This window comes from Thermobia domestica, chromosome 2, assembly GCF_964235325.1.
Source record: "Thermobia domestica chromosome 2, izTheDome1.hap1.1, whole genome shotgun sequence".
Lineage (NCBI taxonomy): Eukaryota > Metazoa > Arthropoda > Insecta > Zygentoma > Lepismatidae > Thermobia > Thermobia domestica.
This window is the reverse complement of record NC_137455.1, coordinates 191,770,962-191,790,580: the sequence shown is the minus strand read 5'-3', so window position 1 is coordinate 191,790,580 and position 19,619 is coordinate 191,770,962. Positions and strand designations below refer to the sequence as shown.

The 19,619-nt window shown below is 33.6% G+C and overlaps 1 protein-coding gene across 1 annotated transcript in view; it reads left to right on the top strand.

Moving 5' to 3' along the window:
* LOC145678329 (uncharacterized) overlaps positions 1–16,717 on the top strand; it is an 82,158-nt gene extending 65,441 nt beyond the window's left edge. The window contains exons 3-4 of the mRNA XM_081748349.1: positions 10,171–10,264; positions 13,028–16,717. Of these exons, the coding sequence (XP_081604475.1) occupies positions 10,171–10,264; positions 13,028–13,548 (615 nt within the window). The 3' untranslated portion in view covers positions 13,549–16,717. The remainder of the gene's footprint in view (positions 1–10,170; positions 10,265–13,027) is intronic.
* Positions 16,718–19,619: the final 2,902 nt, after the last annotated feature.

The window sequence follows — 19,619 nt, the reverse complement described above, 5'->3', positions numbered from 1 at the left end:
GTTATATCTATTTATGGTGTTTTGATTAGCCCATTTTCTAGATTATTGCCTTAGATTTGCTTGTTGCTATTTTATATAACTGAAAAACAGGATTTATTATTGTTTTGAACCATTTTCAAATCTTAAGTAATTCTCAATTTTTTGTTTGATTGCACGATGTGCAGATAACATAACAACTTTTACAATCATGATTGTTTATGTCTGATGCCAATTATATCCCGATAATAAACATTAAACATCTTTACAAAAGAAAAGTTACATATTTCGTTCAATTTCATTCGTGTTTTTCTTTTATTTTATTGTTTAGCTTATCACTTATTTTACACCTATCGGTAAAAAATGTTTTTTATTAATGACATTTTATTTTGGTAATATATTTGGTCTAGGAATTAATTCGTGCGGGTGGACAAGAGATGGCGCAACGAACGGAGCGTCCCACAGTTCCGTGTATCCACACATGTGTTGCAAACCCCTGTCATCGCGTATCGTTCGTAGTATAGGGCAGTGGATTAAAGCGTCAACAACACCAGTTTGTAGTTAAGTGAACATGGCGCAATTTGTGCCTGATAAAGTGTTTTTGCGGGGTGTCCTGCTGCATTACTTTAACATGCAGAAAAGTGCGACTGAAAGTCATCGTATTTTGGTGGAAGTGTACGGTGACCATGCTCTAGCTGAGCGAACGTGTCAGAAGTGGTTTGCACGGTTTAGAAGTGGTGATTTCGGCTTGGCAGACCAAGAGCGAGCTGGACAGCCAAAAAAATTTCAAGACGGAGAATTGACAGCATTGCTCGAGCAGGATTCGTGTCAAACGCAGGAACAACTTGCAGCAGCATTAGGCGTTGATCAAACAACAGTCTCCAAACGCTTGAAAGCCATGGGAATGATTCAAAAGATGTCACATTGGGTTCCACATGAACTGAAAGACAGAGACGTTGAAAGACGAAAAACCATTTGCGAATTGCTGCTTCAACGACAGAGCAGAAAGGGGTTTCTGTATCGAATTATTACGGGTGATGAGAAGTGGATCCATTACGAGAACCCTAAACGAAAAAAGGCCTGGGTGAAACCAGGTGAACCAGGTCCATCACAACCAAAACGAGATATTCACTGTGCAAAGGTTATGCTGTGCATATGATGGGATATGAAAGGTGTGGTGTACTATGAGCTGCTGCAACCGGGTGAAACTATGAATGGAGAACGTTATCGACGACAATTAATGCGTTTGAAGCAAGCTCTGGCCAGAACACGACCAGAATGGGAGAACAGACATGATAAACTTATTGTTCAACATGATAACGCTCGCCCACATGTCGCAAAACCGGTCAAAACCTATTTAGAAAATGTCGGATGGGAAGTTTTACCCCACCCGCCGTATTCACCGGACGTTGCTCCTTCGGACTACTACTTGTTCGATTGCATGAACAAGGATTTGATTGGACAGCGGTTTACTTCTTCAGAAGATATCGAAACATGGGTCTCTGACTGGATCGCTTCCAAGGATGAGGACTTCTTTCGCCACGGAATCCGTACATTGCCTGACAGATGGGCGAAAGTGGTGGCTAGCGATGGACAATATTTTTCTTAAGGTATTTATGTATTTTGTGTTTGTACTACAGCTTCAATGTGTGCGTACCAACCGCACGAATTAATTCCTAGACCAAATATGACACTATCCACGTGACGCTATGGTAGAGGAAAAGTCGAACAACGAATTTAAAAAAGGAGAACTTTATTTTATTTTGCGACTATGACCGTAAATAGTTGTACGAGATGACCAAATTTAGAAACTCTGGTCTCAAAATTTTCAGAATATTTTAGAATACCCGTATACTTCAAAAATTTTAATGTTCGTAAAAACTGAAAAAAAAAAAGATATTTCATGGTTTTAAGCTCAGAGGTTAAATTCACTCATCTATGCTCTAGTGCGGTCAAATGGTTAACACAGCTGACCAATGCTGAACTTAAAATAGAAAGAAAAAGAAAAAGCTATTAGTCAGCCAAAATTTTTGTGGACTAGCGTTAGTAGAGTTAACTGTCGAGTTATTGTGGCCACATATATATAAGAACAATATTTCGTTTTCTATAATGATCTGAAAGTTGATGCTTTCTTCTGTTGTTTCATTGTTTATTTTGACGTCTAGTTTTTTTAAATTTGTTTCCAACAACTTACATTTAAGTATATACTCGTAGAACTTGAAATTTAATTTTATTATGTTCTGACATTTCTGGACTTTCATTCGCTCTGATCGATCTATTCTCAGTACTCTTAGCCAAAGACAGGCTCTGATCAATAGATGCCATTCTCCACTTTTGCATCCGCATATCATGTTCCTTTTTGGTTCGCTTTAGATGGCTTCTACATCATCAAGTATTTTTCCATCATTGCCATGTCAAGTGATGCAAGTCTAGGAGTTTATGAGTAAAGATTCTCTGCAATATCTCTATTTTGACATAAGAACCGCCCTGCTTTATGTCGGCGATCAATTGAATTCGTATTGTCCTTTCTTTTTTTTTTTATCTCCTTCCATACCATTTGTCATATCTCTACTAAAGACAATGTCTTCTCAAATAATATTGTAGCAAATTTAATTTCCTCTTCTTATGAAATAGTATGGTTATTCTCTCTGCAAATCTTGATAACTCCTCTTCATTAGTTTTTCAATCAACCTAGCGAATTTTCTAAATTCTTTTAATACCCATATTTCAAATTCAGTCAGTCTTTTTTTTTTTTTTTTTTTTTTATCTTTTTACATCGTACAACACAGAATAGCACATGAAACATTTGATGTGTGTTTTCCATTAACTTTCAACTGGACAACTTACAAAAAATACGTCTTCCTGCCCTTCTTCTTTTTCAATTCTCCGTTCACATTCAAATGTTGGGAATTTCCATGTAGCATATAGTGGTGGAAATTCTTATCTTAGAGAAATCAGAGGCTAATAAGTTCTTAGGCGATATTGGAGTGAATCAGCTCATTAAGTGTATTTTGCTCCCAGTTGCTTTCCGATTCTTCTCCTTATTACGTTGTTTAATTTAGGCATTAATGTATTGTAAACTTTTGTCCCCTTTACTTTCTTGAATTCCATTTTCAATATTTAGGCTAGACGGTCTATTTCTACTTTAATGTATTTGTTTTATAATTCTTTCATATATTTCTTGGGGCGAGCAGTCGCAGGTTCAATTCCCGATGGGGACTCGAAAACGTGTAATTTTCTTTAGGCCAGCTATCTTGAGTGAGGTTTTCCTCACTCACACCGAGCAAATGTCATGATGGTACGTGACACAATGGTCCCAGGCTGCTTTCACCTTCCTCATTCCTTTTTGCCTCCCCAATTCTCCAGGTGTGTTCACCTAGGGACATCATCTCTCATACGTGACATGCTAACATGGCCATAGCTACCAAAAGCCCAGAAATCTAATTCTTAATCCGAATCCTTTCGTATAGAACCTCCTTCCTCTACTAAACATTTCGTTCTCTTCACTATTTACCTTTCCATCTTTATTTACTGTCAAATTTAATTTTCCCTTCTTTATATCTACTTTTATTGATTTTAGTTCTCGATACATTTCCTCATATTTATTTATCCAGTGACCTTCCAGTTTCTCCATATCTTCATTTTGAGTTCGAAAGATGGTTTCATGTTTTATTGGTTTCCTTCTGTAGTTTGTTGTTTAGCTATCTATACATTTTTCTCCCTTTCTAACTAACTATCCTGTTTTCACATCTTCCTTTTCCACTTTATTCAGCGTATTTGGACTAGTTCAGAGCTTCCTATCCCAATACTTGTCTCTTTCCTCTGCAGCTTGATTTATGCAAAACTTTAGATGCTTTCAAGGTTTTGCATATTTATTTTTTCTGAAATTTTAATAATTCCAATTTGATAATGAATACATTTTTCATCTCTTCATTTTAATCCTTCAAGCATCTTAACTACATATATTTTACTTTTCTTCTGGACACATTTTTCAACTAAATATTTACTTCTCATCAGCAGGTTGTGATCTGAAAACAAACAGGCTCCAGGGAGAACCTTAGCGTTGTGTAAACTAGTCCGATATCCAGTATCATGGCAATATGCTTGGCATCTCCGTTCATCTTTTGAAGATGTCCATGGATTCTTCCTTAAATTGCTCCAATTGAACACGTGTTTCCAATTGCCGGAGTGTTCTGTTTGCACACAACAAGTCTCTTTCTACATTTTTTTTTAACCAACAGAATGTTTGTTTACATATGTAATCTGTAACAGACACGCAAAAGTATTAAGATGAAGTGTCTATCGAGGAGGATGTCCTTTATAAATAGAATTTTTTGTAACATAAACATATATGCAGAGCTAAAGAACATATATCCTTGTTATACAGTTTTCTCCTATACAAAGACTTTAAAATCATGAGAATTTTCACAATTTCATTTTTGAATTGAAAAATTGAAAAATATATATATATATATATATTCTTACGTCTCCTCACTTGATTGCCATTGCTTGCTGTATTTTGTATGTCATTATCGTAGTTGTATTTCCACAATGTAACTGAAAAGCACACTCGTAATAATAAGAAATAAAGACTTGCGAACAAGGTAATAATATTTCAATATAATAAGAATAGGGGATAATAATGACTACATCTTTTCTTCTCTTGCTTTCATCACGATTCACATAAACCTCTCAACAAACTACGTTATTACAGCGAAGCCAATACGTGCAGCGAATATTGTGTGCTATTTCTAACAGAGAATGTATTCCCATTCAGCTGCTGAATTCGATCCCATAATAGCTTTCTTTTATTCAGTCTCTTCTTTCTTGCTTTTGGACAATTTATTTGGTAGGCTTTCAACGAAAAAGCAGACCAATTAACTAAGATTGTCTTTTATGGGTTCAGAAAATCTGCTTAAAAGGCAACCAAATTTCAAAGAAAATTCCAATCCCTCAATTCTGATCTAGTTGTATTCTTTCCTCGATTCTTCTGTGCTCTACCGGTGCTATTGTAGTTGAAGGCTGTTATGACCATACAACTGAGCCAATTATTGGGCGATTACAGGGCGGTTGACTCCACCCTCAGTTGATGCTCTTTGTTCTACTCTTTCGTTTGAGCTTTATATGCCACAATTGACGTTTTTCTACTGTGATACTTCCTTCTGCTATTGTGGCAAGGGAACAGAATAAAGAGAAATATAGTGTGTATGTATTTGAGTTAAGAACAAAAAGATATTTTAAAAAATCAATTTCGCATGAAACGAATCAGTACAACTCACATTCTATTATGGTACGTACCTAAGACAAGAAGAACATTTAAAAAGAGTAAAATTTTTAAATCTTAACAATAGCAATGCCAGTATGTTCTTAATAATAAATATCAACACTCAGATAACTTTGGTTTATGGTCTTGTTTGTTATTATTCTTGGAGTTTAGGATTATTTTTCAGAGTCGATTCTACATTAGGCGTGGACCTGCAGTTTGGCGTGGAAACCCGATCCAACGTTATGCGTTCACGGTTTTTTCCACCAAGAATTTAAACCCGGGATCATATTTCTGGTCTCCTCTTCTTATTACTCCTTCAAGCAGTACTCGATAGGAAGTCCTAATTACTCCATAACTTTCTTACTTCACTTTTCTCCAAAATACAGTACATTACAATATCAAAGAGAAATTTTACAAAAGAACATTGAGAAATCATACAAGTTTTCGAGGTGTTTGTATGCTTAGTTCAGACAGTAAAGATACCATTTTCAACACTGCTACCTTTCTGGTTTAAGATTACCAAAATGTTTATTGTAATACATTGGTTTGTTTTGAGCATTCTTTCATAATAGATAAGTGAATAAAAATGATATAGAATCTTCACTAGGGTACAGTTAGAATATTTCCCGTTTTACAAAGTATCATTGGTAGTTACTTTCAAGCGACGATGTGGGATAGAAGAGTATGAAAAAAAAAAAAAAAAAGAATTCTCTCTCGGAAAAATATATTTAATAAATACAAGGTTTAGGGCCACCGCAATAAACTTTCTTGCTTTCACTTCGTAAATTGAATCATAGTCCTATTATTTTGTAGTTATTAGAGAAACATTTATTTACAACGTATGAAAAAAATATAATAAATATAATAGTACGGACCCATAAGAGTAGACTACCACTTGTGGACTTTTCCATGCAAAATTATTTATGCCGTATTATAAAATTGTTATTTAACGTTTTACTGATAAAACAAGATCAAATCAACAGTTTTTGATCAAATTTTCCGCAGAAAGAACTCACTTCCAAGAGTAAACTAGCCTTTGTAAATGTTTTACTGCAAAATTATTTATGTATACCATATTGCAGATTTCATTTTGAAACATGAACAAAATTACCTGAGTCGTTTTTCAGAAAATCATACAGGAAAAGCTCACCTCCAAGAATGATCAATCATTTGTAAATTTTTTAAAATTGAACAGGATATATTACATATTATAGGTTTCTTATTGCAACATTTATATTTATAATATACTCCTATATGGATTTAAACAAAATCCTTTACTTTGAAATTCATTCAAGTTCTTCAACTTTGAAAAATTCTGTGGGAAAGCTGGACAGAGATATTCGTGAAAATTTGTCTACAGTAATATATCGGAATGAAGATATATCGGAATGAAGATAATTTGTCCATTTGAAACACTATTAAAAAAAAAAAGTCTTTTTAGATGAAATACAGTGATACGAATATTGTCGCATATCGCTAGGAGATAAAAATCATATATCCTATACTCTTCTCTATTGGTTTGCTTGATACTATTCTAAACTGACATGTAGTGCCATATATATATTATTAAGTAATGGCTTAACTAAGTAAGAAATAATTTTCATTACGGTCCAACATCATAATTAACTGTTACTTCATTCAATGAAACTAGAATATGTATTTACTCTTTTTTTTTTTATAAGAAAAACTGTTGAGCAAACGAGTATTTTACACAAACAATTTAAAATTAACATTTCAATGAGTCCCTTATTTTTGTGTCAATTGATAGACTAACATTATTATGCAACGTTCTCTTACGCTCTGCCTTCTTCTCTGGATTTTTATTCAAATAAGTGATTTTAATTAAGTTGAGAGTGACGAAGTATGGAGAGAGGAAGGAAAATTAAATGTACGAGATCTTTTCCCTCAAGTCTCTCTCTCTCTCTCCTGAGAAATTTTAGGTTCATCTATTGACCTTCCTTTCCTTTCATCCCGTCTTCTTCTCTCTTCTTCTCTAACTTTTTTTTTGAGTTTCTCTAGAGAGTCCCAAGTTTTAACACAAATCGGTCTCTACGCACTGCTCAGTTTTCCTGGTTTGCTCGCGCATCGCTTTGTCTCTTCAACATTTCTCCTATAACGCAATGTTGCGAAAACTTTTTCAATTTAATTGCCAGAAAACTCTCTCTCAATTGTTTGCAAGCTACGTCTTTATTATATATATATCTTCTTTTCTCTCCGTCTCTCATATTTGCTACCCATTTCTCTCTCTCTCTCTCTCTCTCTCTCTCTCTCTCTCTCTCTCTCTCTCTGGGTATCCGATTCTGATTGTATCAAGTCACGTTAGTATGCGTAAAAAACGCGTATCCTGGCAACAGATAGAAAGAAAGCTTCTTAATAAATAAATAAATAAAATATCTATCTGCTCTTTATCCTTTCTTTTCTTGTTAAATTCATTATCTTCAATTTTTGCTCCTTGTCAACACTTTTTATTTTATTTCTTGAAAAATTCTTAGTATCTTCTTATTATTGTTATTACTTTATCATTTCTTTTCTTCTTATTATTATTCGGTGAACAAAAGATGATCTGATTAAATTGAGAGAAAATTAATTTGAGTAGATAATGATAAGTCACTCTTTTGTTATCTTCATTCTTGCATTGTTAACTTTTTCAGCCCTCCACTTTTTCATTGTATTCATTTTCTTCTTTCCTTGTTTCTTTCTACTTTTATTACTAGTTGCTCATTTAACTTTTCATTCACCCTTCCTTCTTCTGTAATATTCAAATTTATGATAATTCAGTTATAACAGTTTTCAAATACAAAAGATGTTAAATTTGATTTCGTGTTTTTATTAAGTGCTTAATTGATTGAATAAGTAAAAAATTCTGTTTCTTCTTTCTGCTATAAATTTTCTCCAGGCATTGTTATGTTTAGATGATGTTTCACAATGACTCGAGAAATAATCAAGATAATTGAATGTAAGCTTATTAAATTGGTTTTGTTCTTGTTGTTTGTTCATAATAATTAAATAAACACACAATATATTTTGAATACGTTTGACAACTTAAAGCATACGCACTTGATATGATTTCTGAATATACAGTAGAGTATATCTAAGATTGCTTCTTACTCTTTCTTGGTTTATGAAACTGTGAAATCTATGAAGTATGTATGGGAAATAAGAGCAAAAGGATAGAAATGGCGAAATGGATATTCAGGCTGAAGGGATGCTTAAAGTCCGGCTGAAACCTCTTGACGTCTTATGAAAGCCTTAGGTGTACAGGTGCGACGTTGTCGGATTTCGCTTCCTTTCGTGTACAGGCATAACATGAAAAATTAACACGAGAAATTAAGATATTGAAAAACAAATTCATTCTTACAAATTTAATAACGCTAGAGTGACATATATCTTAAGAACGTATCTTTGAAATTATTGCTCTTTCCTAGTCCAGGAACAAAGCTATTAGACAACGTCGCCCAACTTGCGACGTGAAAAGGAAGACACGCCTTAAACGACAGAAGGTTTGAGCGGGACTGTAGTTTCCCTGGAAAGTGTGTGAGCAAGAAGTCTCACATAGTGTTTTGTAGGTCATATTGTATTTACGATGCAGAAATTACAAAAGAGAAAAAAGTCAATGGATTCAAAATATAGATATATGTAAGGATAGGGAAAATTAGTTGGATGGAATGAAAAACCAGTGAAGAAGTTGTAGGAAGCCGTAAATGAAAATGAACTAATTTAGGTCTGTTTGTTTTGAGAGCTCTCTTTCTGTATAAGTATATATACACATATAAATAAATCATTAATTCATTACATAATATACTATGTTCAAGGAAAAAGGAAGCTGAAAACTTTTTTCTTTCTTTTGCAGCGATGTGGAATTATATCTATACTTCAATTTTATAGATACTTTTCATATTCTAAAGAAAGTTAATAGAACACTTTTGGTTTTTGTTTGCTTGTTTTCGACAACTACAGTGTGATTGTCTACAAAATCCGTTTTCTATGATTACTCGCAAAATTACTAGAGTATACTACAATCATACCAAGACAAATGTTAGCCTCTGGCAGGAGTATTTAGGAAGAATCCCTCTGAAGACTCGGATGTCCATTGTTGTCAACGCTTACCTTCTGCCAACTTTGGACCCTCCTTGAAATCAGGGTATATTGAAAACTCCATTTAGAGCATATCTGAGAATTACACCCTGTAGATAATATCCTGAATACCTATTGAAAATTTACGAAATATGTATCTTTGGATTGTATATGTATGGTTTCCTTTACGCTGATAAGGATCACTATCCACAGTTTCTGGAATTCGAAATAGGGCCTGTTGAAATTTGGCTTTTTCGGGATTTTGGACAGACCTAGCTCTGAAACTATGGACTTTTCGCCATAGGTCCATATAAACTCTTTGTCTTATTTTGATGTGAGGAATCACCTCTTACAGTTTGTCTTGTCAGTATAGTTCATTAACACCCTATATAGTGTTGCATTGTATCGTTTCGTAGAATCATTTTAATTTTTATGTTACCTATAAAAAATTAAGTGTTCATCGTATTATTGACTTATCTTTATCCTTGTTTAAAGCATTATTGGTTTTGAGGACATTCTTGAAGTGTCTGCATAGGAATCTGTATAATAAATTTCGCGAAAATGTATGAATGAGATGATGAATAAAAAAGAAAATCATACATTGGTTTACCTGTAAATATATCTATAATTTGTCGCTTTATTTTCTTTTACTATAATATTTTCCGTCTTTTTATGTATTGTTTCTTTATTGTTTTCATTATTAATATTTTCATAGCACACGTCATATTTCAACGGAAAAGTAAAATCTGTATTATGTAGAGCACCTCTTATAAAGTATAGCTACTAAAAGAAGCAAATCTGTGAGGACTTTACATTTATATTAATATTTATGAAAACTTGTTTGATTCTTTCAGGTTTGGTTTCAGAACCGTCGAGCCAAGTGGAGGAAACGAGAAAAAGCATTGGGCCGTGAAAGTTCTGGTTTCATTCACGGGGATCCTCAAACTGGTAATAAAAACATTCATTTGCTCTATATACTTAAAGCTAGTAACTATATGCTTTGCTGATTTCTTATTGTAAATTCCACATATTTCATGAATTTCTTTTGTATTATATACAGTAAGATCTCTGAAAACCGTTACCTAATTAACCAATAATACAAAAACAACGGCAATTGGCATTCTTTGTCGAGTCGCCTCGGCAGGCAAGTCCAGTGTAAACATTTCAGACAATAGCTTACACCACGCGCCTCATTGGCCAAGAGAGATCACGTGGGTTCTTTTGTAAATATGTTACACGACCTGAACTTGCGCCAACAAATTCATTCGCAAATAATTAAGCATATACCGCTATACTTACTTTATATAAAGATATTGCGCGTAAAATCTTTCTTCACTTGATGCTGCTATGGCTACTCCCGTAAAACGGAACAAAAAAGTTTTCACTTTTAAATTATTACTTCAATTTATGGAGGAAACGGAAAGAGGAGTCAGTAGATCGAAATTGATGAAGGGATATGAAATTGAAAGTTCAACTGACGTCACAAAATATAAACACATAAGTTCTCGAAATATATAGTGTTACTCAATTATCCGGCAAAAATTTTGCATCCGAAAGCGGTCAAGTTAAGTTTTGGTGGTTACGAGAGATTTTACTGTAGTAACTTATAATAATCTGCTTTGTCAGGTAAAGAGATCACTTTTACTTTATAAATATTTAACGCACACAAAGCGTTCAGTTATTCCTTTTGCAATATAGTAGTTTCCGTTGTAGGAAAAATTTGTTCCATAGAAATTCAACATTCCAAATTTTACACATTACAACAACAAATTTGCTTTTAAACGTAAATTTTATTAAAAAAGGTAGTTAATTTATTCGTTTTAAACTTATTCAAGGAGATTTTTTTTCATATAAATTCTAGTTTAAAAAATCAAATTTCATATGTACAGCAGCAGTAGTTATATATATATATATATATATATATATATATATATATATATATATATATATATATATATATATATATATATATATAGTGGCGGATCCAGAATATGATCAGCAGAGGGGCTAAACCATAGTTTGCAGCATTTTATCCAGTGTATACCTGCGCGTCAAGGGGGCTATAGCCCCCCTTGGATCCGCCTTTGTAGATATATATAATAAACTTTCTTGTAGACAAACCAAAATATGCATTTGTAAGATGGACATAAGAATTATGCTTTTTTCTGACAAAAATATATGTGAGTTACAAGAGAATAGGTTTAACAAAAACTTACAAGAATAAATGATCTGCATAGTGTCTCAGGTATGCATCGAAGTAACAGGCATATTACTATATAAATTAACAAAGAACCAAATATTGTTTCCTATCCTAATGTTGGATAAACGCGTATATTCATGAGTAATACAAACAAAAATAATAGGAATATCTTAACGCTGCTGAAAATACAGTGACGAATTGACCGTCCAATATTACTAATCACTTTGAACTTTCCGATTAAAAATACGACTGTTTTTCTTTTTTCATATTTAAAAATTAGGTGGTACCTGGTGTCTGTAACTGCCAACCTTGAACAGATTAAATGACAGCTGAACGTCTTGTTGGGTGTAGTTCAGAAAAATGTAAAACAAGTAGCTATAGGTTTTTTTTAAATGCCTAATTTTAGACTGCCTCCTTCTCCGCACGTTTTCTAAAAGAAACACTACTTACATGTACATACAATTTTAGAAACAGTAAAAGTTGTGTTCTTAAGAGTAAAATAGTATTTACATTATGAAGTAGGTGTAGATTTCAGTAAATAAATTTCAAATCTTGTTTTCACCAGAATGTCTATAATCTTCCTCTCTCTATATAATCTATATATATATTTATATAATCAATATATATAAAATTATTGATTGTAAATTACGTCTTTGGAAGAATCGAAACTTCCCTATATACCCAGCCATTACACCTGTTCTATTCACTGAAATTAAAATATAAGAAAGAACATATACTTAAGTTAAAGACAGTATAGTAAACGAAACACAAATTTAGACAAATACACTTATGTTAGGATCATATGTTTTTGTTCTTAAATAGGGAATTATGTACTAGTACCATCAGTAAGGCAAATCTCGAACACCCTATGATTATGCTTCTTTAAGGATACGGGTGAGTAATGAAAGTAAATGAACTTGAAAAAGTTCGTGAAATGGGAATGTGAAAGGGAACGAAAGAGCATCTAGAAAATCCGCAGATACCATGTTGTCCACCACAAATTCCCGTGGATTGTGATCGAAACAGGAATCCCACGCACTAAAGGTGAGCGCTCTACCACTGAACCACCGTGTCCCCTCCAGAAAACAAAAAGTAATTTCTGGTTTTCTGAATATTTAAACATATTTTAGTATAGAAAATTAAAGAATGCTCTTGAATTTCATAAGAACTACTAGAAGCAAGTAAAGTCATTTGCCCTGGAAGAATCAACAAACACAAAAATTCTATTTAAATTTAATTGTAATTGAGTGAAAGTTCAGTGTGATAATAACGATGCAACATGTTTTAAGCATAAATTATTGTTGCAGCAGCTTGCCGATTTCTTATGTTGTAATACAGAGGGGAAAATTAAACTCCTGTATTGCACCAAAACAGTTTGATTTCTATATGTAACAGATATTGAGTGTAGAGCTAATTGAAAACATCTGTCAGCCGGCTTTAACAATGAAAATATGCATTATCCTTCTCAATAATATTTGCGTTTAATAACATTATGTGGTTTTCTTTTGCAGGGCTACCAGACTTTGGCGTTCATGCGCAGTTGGGTTTGCCACCATTGACTCCAGGTGTAGTAGGTTCTCCAGATCCATTTTGGCCTACTTCAGGCTTTGGACCTCTTGGGTTTGGACCAATGTTGGGTCTTCCACCAGCTTTAGCTGCAATCCCATGGGCAAACAAGACGCATGCTGCACCTATACATACAATTTTGTCACATTATGTTTTAGCGGGACTCCCAACAGCACCAGGGCTTGGAACTTTGCCACCAGGGGCACTAGCATCGCTTCATCCACCACCTCCAGTTCCACCAACAGAACGAACTCCTGTAACATCGTCGTCTTCATCTTCTTCTTCATCATCGTCGTCGTCTTCATCAGTAGATAGCGTTGACGTGAAAACAAGCCCCGCAGTGGTTGAGAGTCGAAAGAACAGTATTGATGCCCTTCGATTACGAGCGAAAGAGCACCAAGCGCTGTTAGAACAGAGGTTTCTCACACAAAATACAACTAAACCTGCACAGGTGGCGAAGTCATAAATTTTCTTGTTGGATAATGTTGCTTATTAAATATATTATTGAGCATATGTGTGTATGTATGCGTTTGTATATATATATGCTGTGTATATGTGTGTGTGTGAGTGTGTGATTGTGTGTACATATAAAGTGCAGCTGACTACAAAATGTCCAATCAGAAGAGAGACTTTTCTCCTTTATCAATTAAATTGGATCTTATGGTAATGTTTGCTTAGTGAAATCCTGGATAATACAGTGCAATAAAACAGTAGATTGGGGAAGCGTTGGTTTTTGATCTTTGTAGGCGGTGTTATTACTTGTTAACAAAATCTAACATAACGAACAAGAGTTTGTAATACACTTTTTTCCAGTACGGGGCGAAATCCCATACAAAGTCGTAAATTTTGTTGTCATAATTAATCTTATAAAGATGGAGTGTTTGATTAGCTTTTATGTGAGAAGAACCGCCGTTTAAACGGAATATCTCGAGAAATATGCCAGGTGCGCAAAGCTTGTTATAGTTAACACCATTTATGTAACTTATATAAATCATTCATTCTCATGTAATTAGTTTGTCTCAGCATTTCAATAACAGCTCATGGGTGTTATAATTCGTATTGTAATCCAATAGTTTATTGTTTTCTTTCTCCATATACGTGCAATTTATTAGTTGCAGAATGACAGCTCCAGTTTATTTCAGAAAAAGATGTAACACTCATTTAATAGTGTACTACAAAAAGTATCACAGAGTTACTTTTTCAGTTTTCCATACCATTTAATATATTACTGACATATTATACTATTTAAGCAGTAATTAGTTTATGAAAATAAAGTTGTTTGATACTTGTATAAAACACCTTATTCTCAAAAGAAACCTTCAGATATTTATAACAAAATTAGTAAAGTAAACTTAAACTGGTAAAATTACTAATAAAAATAAATAAAATAAATATTTCAAACTAGTACTCTTTTCTAGCAGGTCTCTGTTTTCTAGAGCTATTTTTCGTATTATTAGCATTAAAAATAACGTGATTTGCTACTGTGTTACTCTGTTAAGCCACAAATAGATCTACATGTTATCAGCATTAGTCACTCACATTTGAGAGAAATATACAATATCACTTTCGCAGGCTAGAAATTTTATTTTCTGTTCAATCATACGAAGATTATGCAATTCGAATTTTTAGAGTATCTGAAAATTACTGATCATTTGGTATAAGGTAATATTTATCTTTTAATACAATTGTATTTTGTTAATGAAGTGATAGTAACATTTAGATTCAATCCATAATTTGATGAGAATTACATTTATAGGTATTCATCTACTATATGGGACGATGTAAACTTCCGTTAAACGATGTAAACTCTCTGGACTTTCAATTGAACGTTTTAAAATATATATATATATATATATATATATATATATATATATATATATATATATATATATATATATATATATATATATATATATATATATATATATATATATATATATATATATATATATATTGCACATACTGTGCTTATTACGAACAGAAAATAATTCATACGGCTTTCGTAAAAGGAGAAAAGAATATTTGCTTCAGACATAATTTTAATTGCTAGCAAATTTATGGAAGCATTAAGAAATATAGACATTGCGTTTTAAAGATATTTTTTGTACCATTGCTTTAAAATCTCTTTGTAACAGTCAACTAGTGTAAAATATGTATCCTTTCAACGTAATTAGTCTCCTAAGATGCTCAAAAATTAAAGTAAACAAGCAAGTAATAGTTTCGTAAAAGATTGGAGATAATCTTTTGTAAGTAACATATGTGTTTTCTGTTTCTTGAATTGACTATTGGCAAATTTTGTTAAATGTGTAGACAGCATTGGTTTATTAAATCCTACCAGTAAAACGGAGAATATGACAAAGTTCTTTAAAATTCATTCAATGATTTTTTTTTTTTTTAAATAATATTGATCTAATAAATTAAAATATTGGAAGCTTACAATTTTAGTAATACGTATTACTTTTATATCAAAATCAGTGTTGTTGCTTTCCCTCCCATAACTTCAGATATGTGTTCATAAGATGTATTTGTTATTATTATATGAATATTGCTAATTTTTTTTTACTTTTAAATACACATTTTAATATAGGGTTCCTGTAGTCGATCAGCATTAGTAAATATTTGTCTACAAAACAAATTTTGGTTGTGAAAATGAAGTGCAAAACTTCTTGCTGTACAATTAAAAAAGTTTGTTTTATTATACAACTTAGGAATAATTGAGTATAATAATAATTATACTGAATTATTCCTAATAAATGTAATTCAGTACAAGAGTAAACAGTCGAAAATTACAAAATTCTACTGGGTTCGACAAGGTGTAAGTAGTAATATTTTGCGCATCCATATCTATTGATAAGGGGACACCGTAGCCTAATGGTCACGGTTTCGATTCACGGCTGGTGTCCACCCAGAATCGGAGGCAAACTGAGGACTAATGCAAATAAAGGACTTAACGGCCACTAGACGTAGAAAGCTTCCGATACAAACACCTGTTAGAGACAGAGCGACACAGCGCACTTACCAGATGTTAGTCGCTAGGCTGGAGGTAGTTCAGCCGATCGCTAACAGATGACGTTGATCTGCGGAAGATCTACAAAGGGCTGTCACGCCAAGTAGTTTATACCTATTGGTAATCTGCGGGAACATAAATTTTCAAACATACTGTTATTGCAAGATGGAAATAAAAGAATAATCTGAAAATAGTTTTGCCCTATGTAAAATTAAAAAGAAAGTTTCGTTTAAAGCACCATTGTTGAGCTTAAACGCGATTATGAAGTAAGGTTTGGACTTGTTCTTAAGTTGGACAAAGGAAATAAATGCGAGACAAACCTTTATTGTAAATTTCACGTTTATTTGCTTTCAACTACTGATTCAATTCGCGGTAACATTGAATGGACAAAAGATTAAGTTAAGTAAACGGTTGAACGCAGGTACATAATTAGAAAATGATCTAAGTTTATTAACAAACGAATGGTTTTAACGAAAAGAAATAAGCTCTTGACATTTATTGTACAACAATATTATTAAGCGTATGTGTATATACTATATAAGGTATACAATTATGTGTAACTAAGTTACAAAGTCAATGTATTTAGTTTTACAAAATGAAGTTGAATAAATTTTATCTCAGAGAATAATCGAAAACATTTAATTTCTAACTTCCTAGTAAACCACATAGTACATTTCTGATTTACTCATAATAAATGATGGTATTGTATTAGAAGCATTATGATACATTATGTAAAACTTCCAGTATATCTAGATAGAATTTTCTAGAAACATGTATAAGCATCTAATGGTATATTCCCGACGATGTTCCATTGACGATGGACGATTACTATGTGTATATGTTACACTCAGAATTATGTTATAGCTATCCACTTGTAATATACCATAATTTGATATTCTTTTACTGTCTTCCTTTTTCTTTTTCTTCTGTTTTCTTTCTTTTATTTTAATGAACATCATATCAGGTAGTCTAACATGTATTGAGCCTTTTCCACACGAGATAGCGTTAGTGTCCTAAAACTCAGTGTATGATTCACAGTAAATCGGGCCTAACATCATTTGACACGTAACAGTTGAAGTTAGAAGATGTGCAAAAACTGTTGCAATTCTTATAAGGTGTGATCGAAAAGTACGGTGAGTGTAATTGCACAGTGATCCTATCTATTGATGGAGCTCCTTCGTGGCTGAGCGGTTAGCGTACGCGCCTTTGGCGTGCGCTCATGTGGTTCGGATTCCACGTTAATCAGTAGGTCCACGTCTCATATAGCCTTGCTGCTGAAAGGGATGTTAAGCTCAAAAAACAACTCAAGTCAAAATCTATTGATGTTGCATCCATTTCAACTAGTAAGCCCCGTAGCCTAAACATTTGGTACAGTCAGTATCGAGTTTGAACAAGTGACATGTTAGTTGTCTTCAAGAGGCAGAAGAGTGAGGACGTGCTAAGGGTATCTGTCGCGGGCCAACATTGTTTTGTTCTAACCTGCAAAAAAGTGACAGAGAAACTCACGAAATATCAAACTACAGTGCATGGCAATGAAATGGTAGTATTGAAGACTGTTTACAAGTGGTATGAGCGATTTAAAAGCGGCAAGGAGTCATTTGAAAACGAGCAATGATCGAGATGTTCTTTGACGTCAAAAACAGATGAAAACGTTCAAGAAGTGTCACAAATGGTTTGTCCAAACAGGCGAATAACTATTCCAGAGCTTTCCTAAGAACTAATATCTCGTATGGGTTCGTGAATAGCAATTTTACCGCCGATTAAATGAGCAAATGGCTTTCTTCTTCACCACGAAAATGCGCCGTGCAACACCTTGCTTTCCATCCACGGGTTTTTGGCCGAAAAAAAAAAAATTCGCTGTGCTCTCCAGATATAGCATCGTGAGATTTCTGGCTCTTCCCCAAAATTAAAATTGTGCTTAAAGTAAAGCGTTTTGACACTATTCCTGACATTTAGAGGACCACGACAGAGTAGCTGAACGTTCTTCCAAAATAAGTCTCTCAGAAATGTTTCCAATCATGGATTCAATGTTGGGATAAGTGCATTGCTAGCCCAGGTCAGTACTTCGAAGGAGATAAAACCAAATTCCACGTAAACTTGTTACTTTATTTCTAATAAAAAATATTCAGCGTATTTTTTGATCACACCTCGTATAATCAGACCTAAGGTATTGCACCATGAAGGTGAGTGAACTTTTCGCAAAACTGCTCTTCATTTGATAATTTTAATTTCGATGAAGACGCATATGATGCGCAGATCTATGAACAAGTTTGTTTTTCATGGGCAAGATACGCTTCATTCAAAACATGGTTCAGTTGCTTTCGTGCCGGAAATGTTGATGTCCAGGATACTCTTCACGTTTAAAGTGGATGATATTTTAGCAAAATTTGAGAAGACCGGCATGCAAGCAGTCATGATATCAACAAAAGCTCGAATTTTGGGTTCCACATGATGTGACTCAAAAATATTCACTCGATCGAATTTCAATCTGATTCTCTCTCTCTCTCTCTGCCGGATTTAGGGTGTACCGGTGCACGTGCACTTCCCCCTTCGTTGTAAATATACACTATCTAAAATAAGAAGCTAATCTGAAATGAATATTTAAGTGAAAATAGCAACACTTTCCGAAAATTTCTGCCGACATGTTTCCGTTTGGGGCTTAAAAGAAAGAGGAGTTTTGCGAAAGTAATAGTTTAAGTCGATTTTCTGAAAGTTCAAGGAAAAGGATTCGCCAAGCAAGGCAATATAACATTTGTCAAGTATGGAAGAAACAGAAGTCAGGAAGACAGAACAAATTTTCCTGCATATCACTTGCGATCCTCTTTAAAATGCCCCCGTCCGTTCTATGTATCAGCGTTGTCAGGTGCAAAGAATATTGTCACATGTCATTTTGAAGAGTTTCAATGAGACTGGTAATTTTGACAGATCAAGGTAAAAATATATTTTATAAAATTTAATAATATATGATGTAATGACGAAGATGCCGCCAATATGTAAGGCAAAATTCCACTTAATAAGAATATCAATAAAAAACAATAAACAATATCTAAATCTCACACCATTCGAATGATTGAGTCTGCCATGTTTACCTTACAACAAGGAAATTTCTTTCACAAGTTAAAACTTCCGCTCACTGTTATCTAGGTAACAGGTTCAAAATACGATTGAGTTGAATGAAGTACCAAGGAAATTAAGGTGAATTACTAGTTTATTATAATAGATATCTCACTATTTTAAGTATGGTGCGTGACCAGTGATTCAGATTTAAAGAACGTTACTTTGCCCTTAAAGTCAACTTTAATATTATCTCGTCTTCCCCAAGTACTCATTGGAGAGGATAAAGAGCTCAGCTTCTAATATAAAAAATCTAATTCTTAATTGATACGAATTCTCTAATGCTCTTTAGGGTCTGCGGCAATATGTGAACTAGTACTCACTCTTACTCTAGACCAATATTCCTTTCTTTCAAAGAGCTCCTTTGTGGCTAAGCGGTTAGCGTACGCGCCTTTGGCGTGGGAGACCCGGGTTCG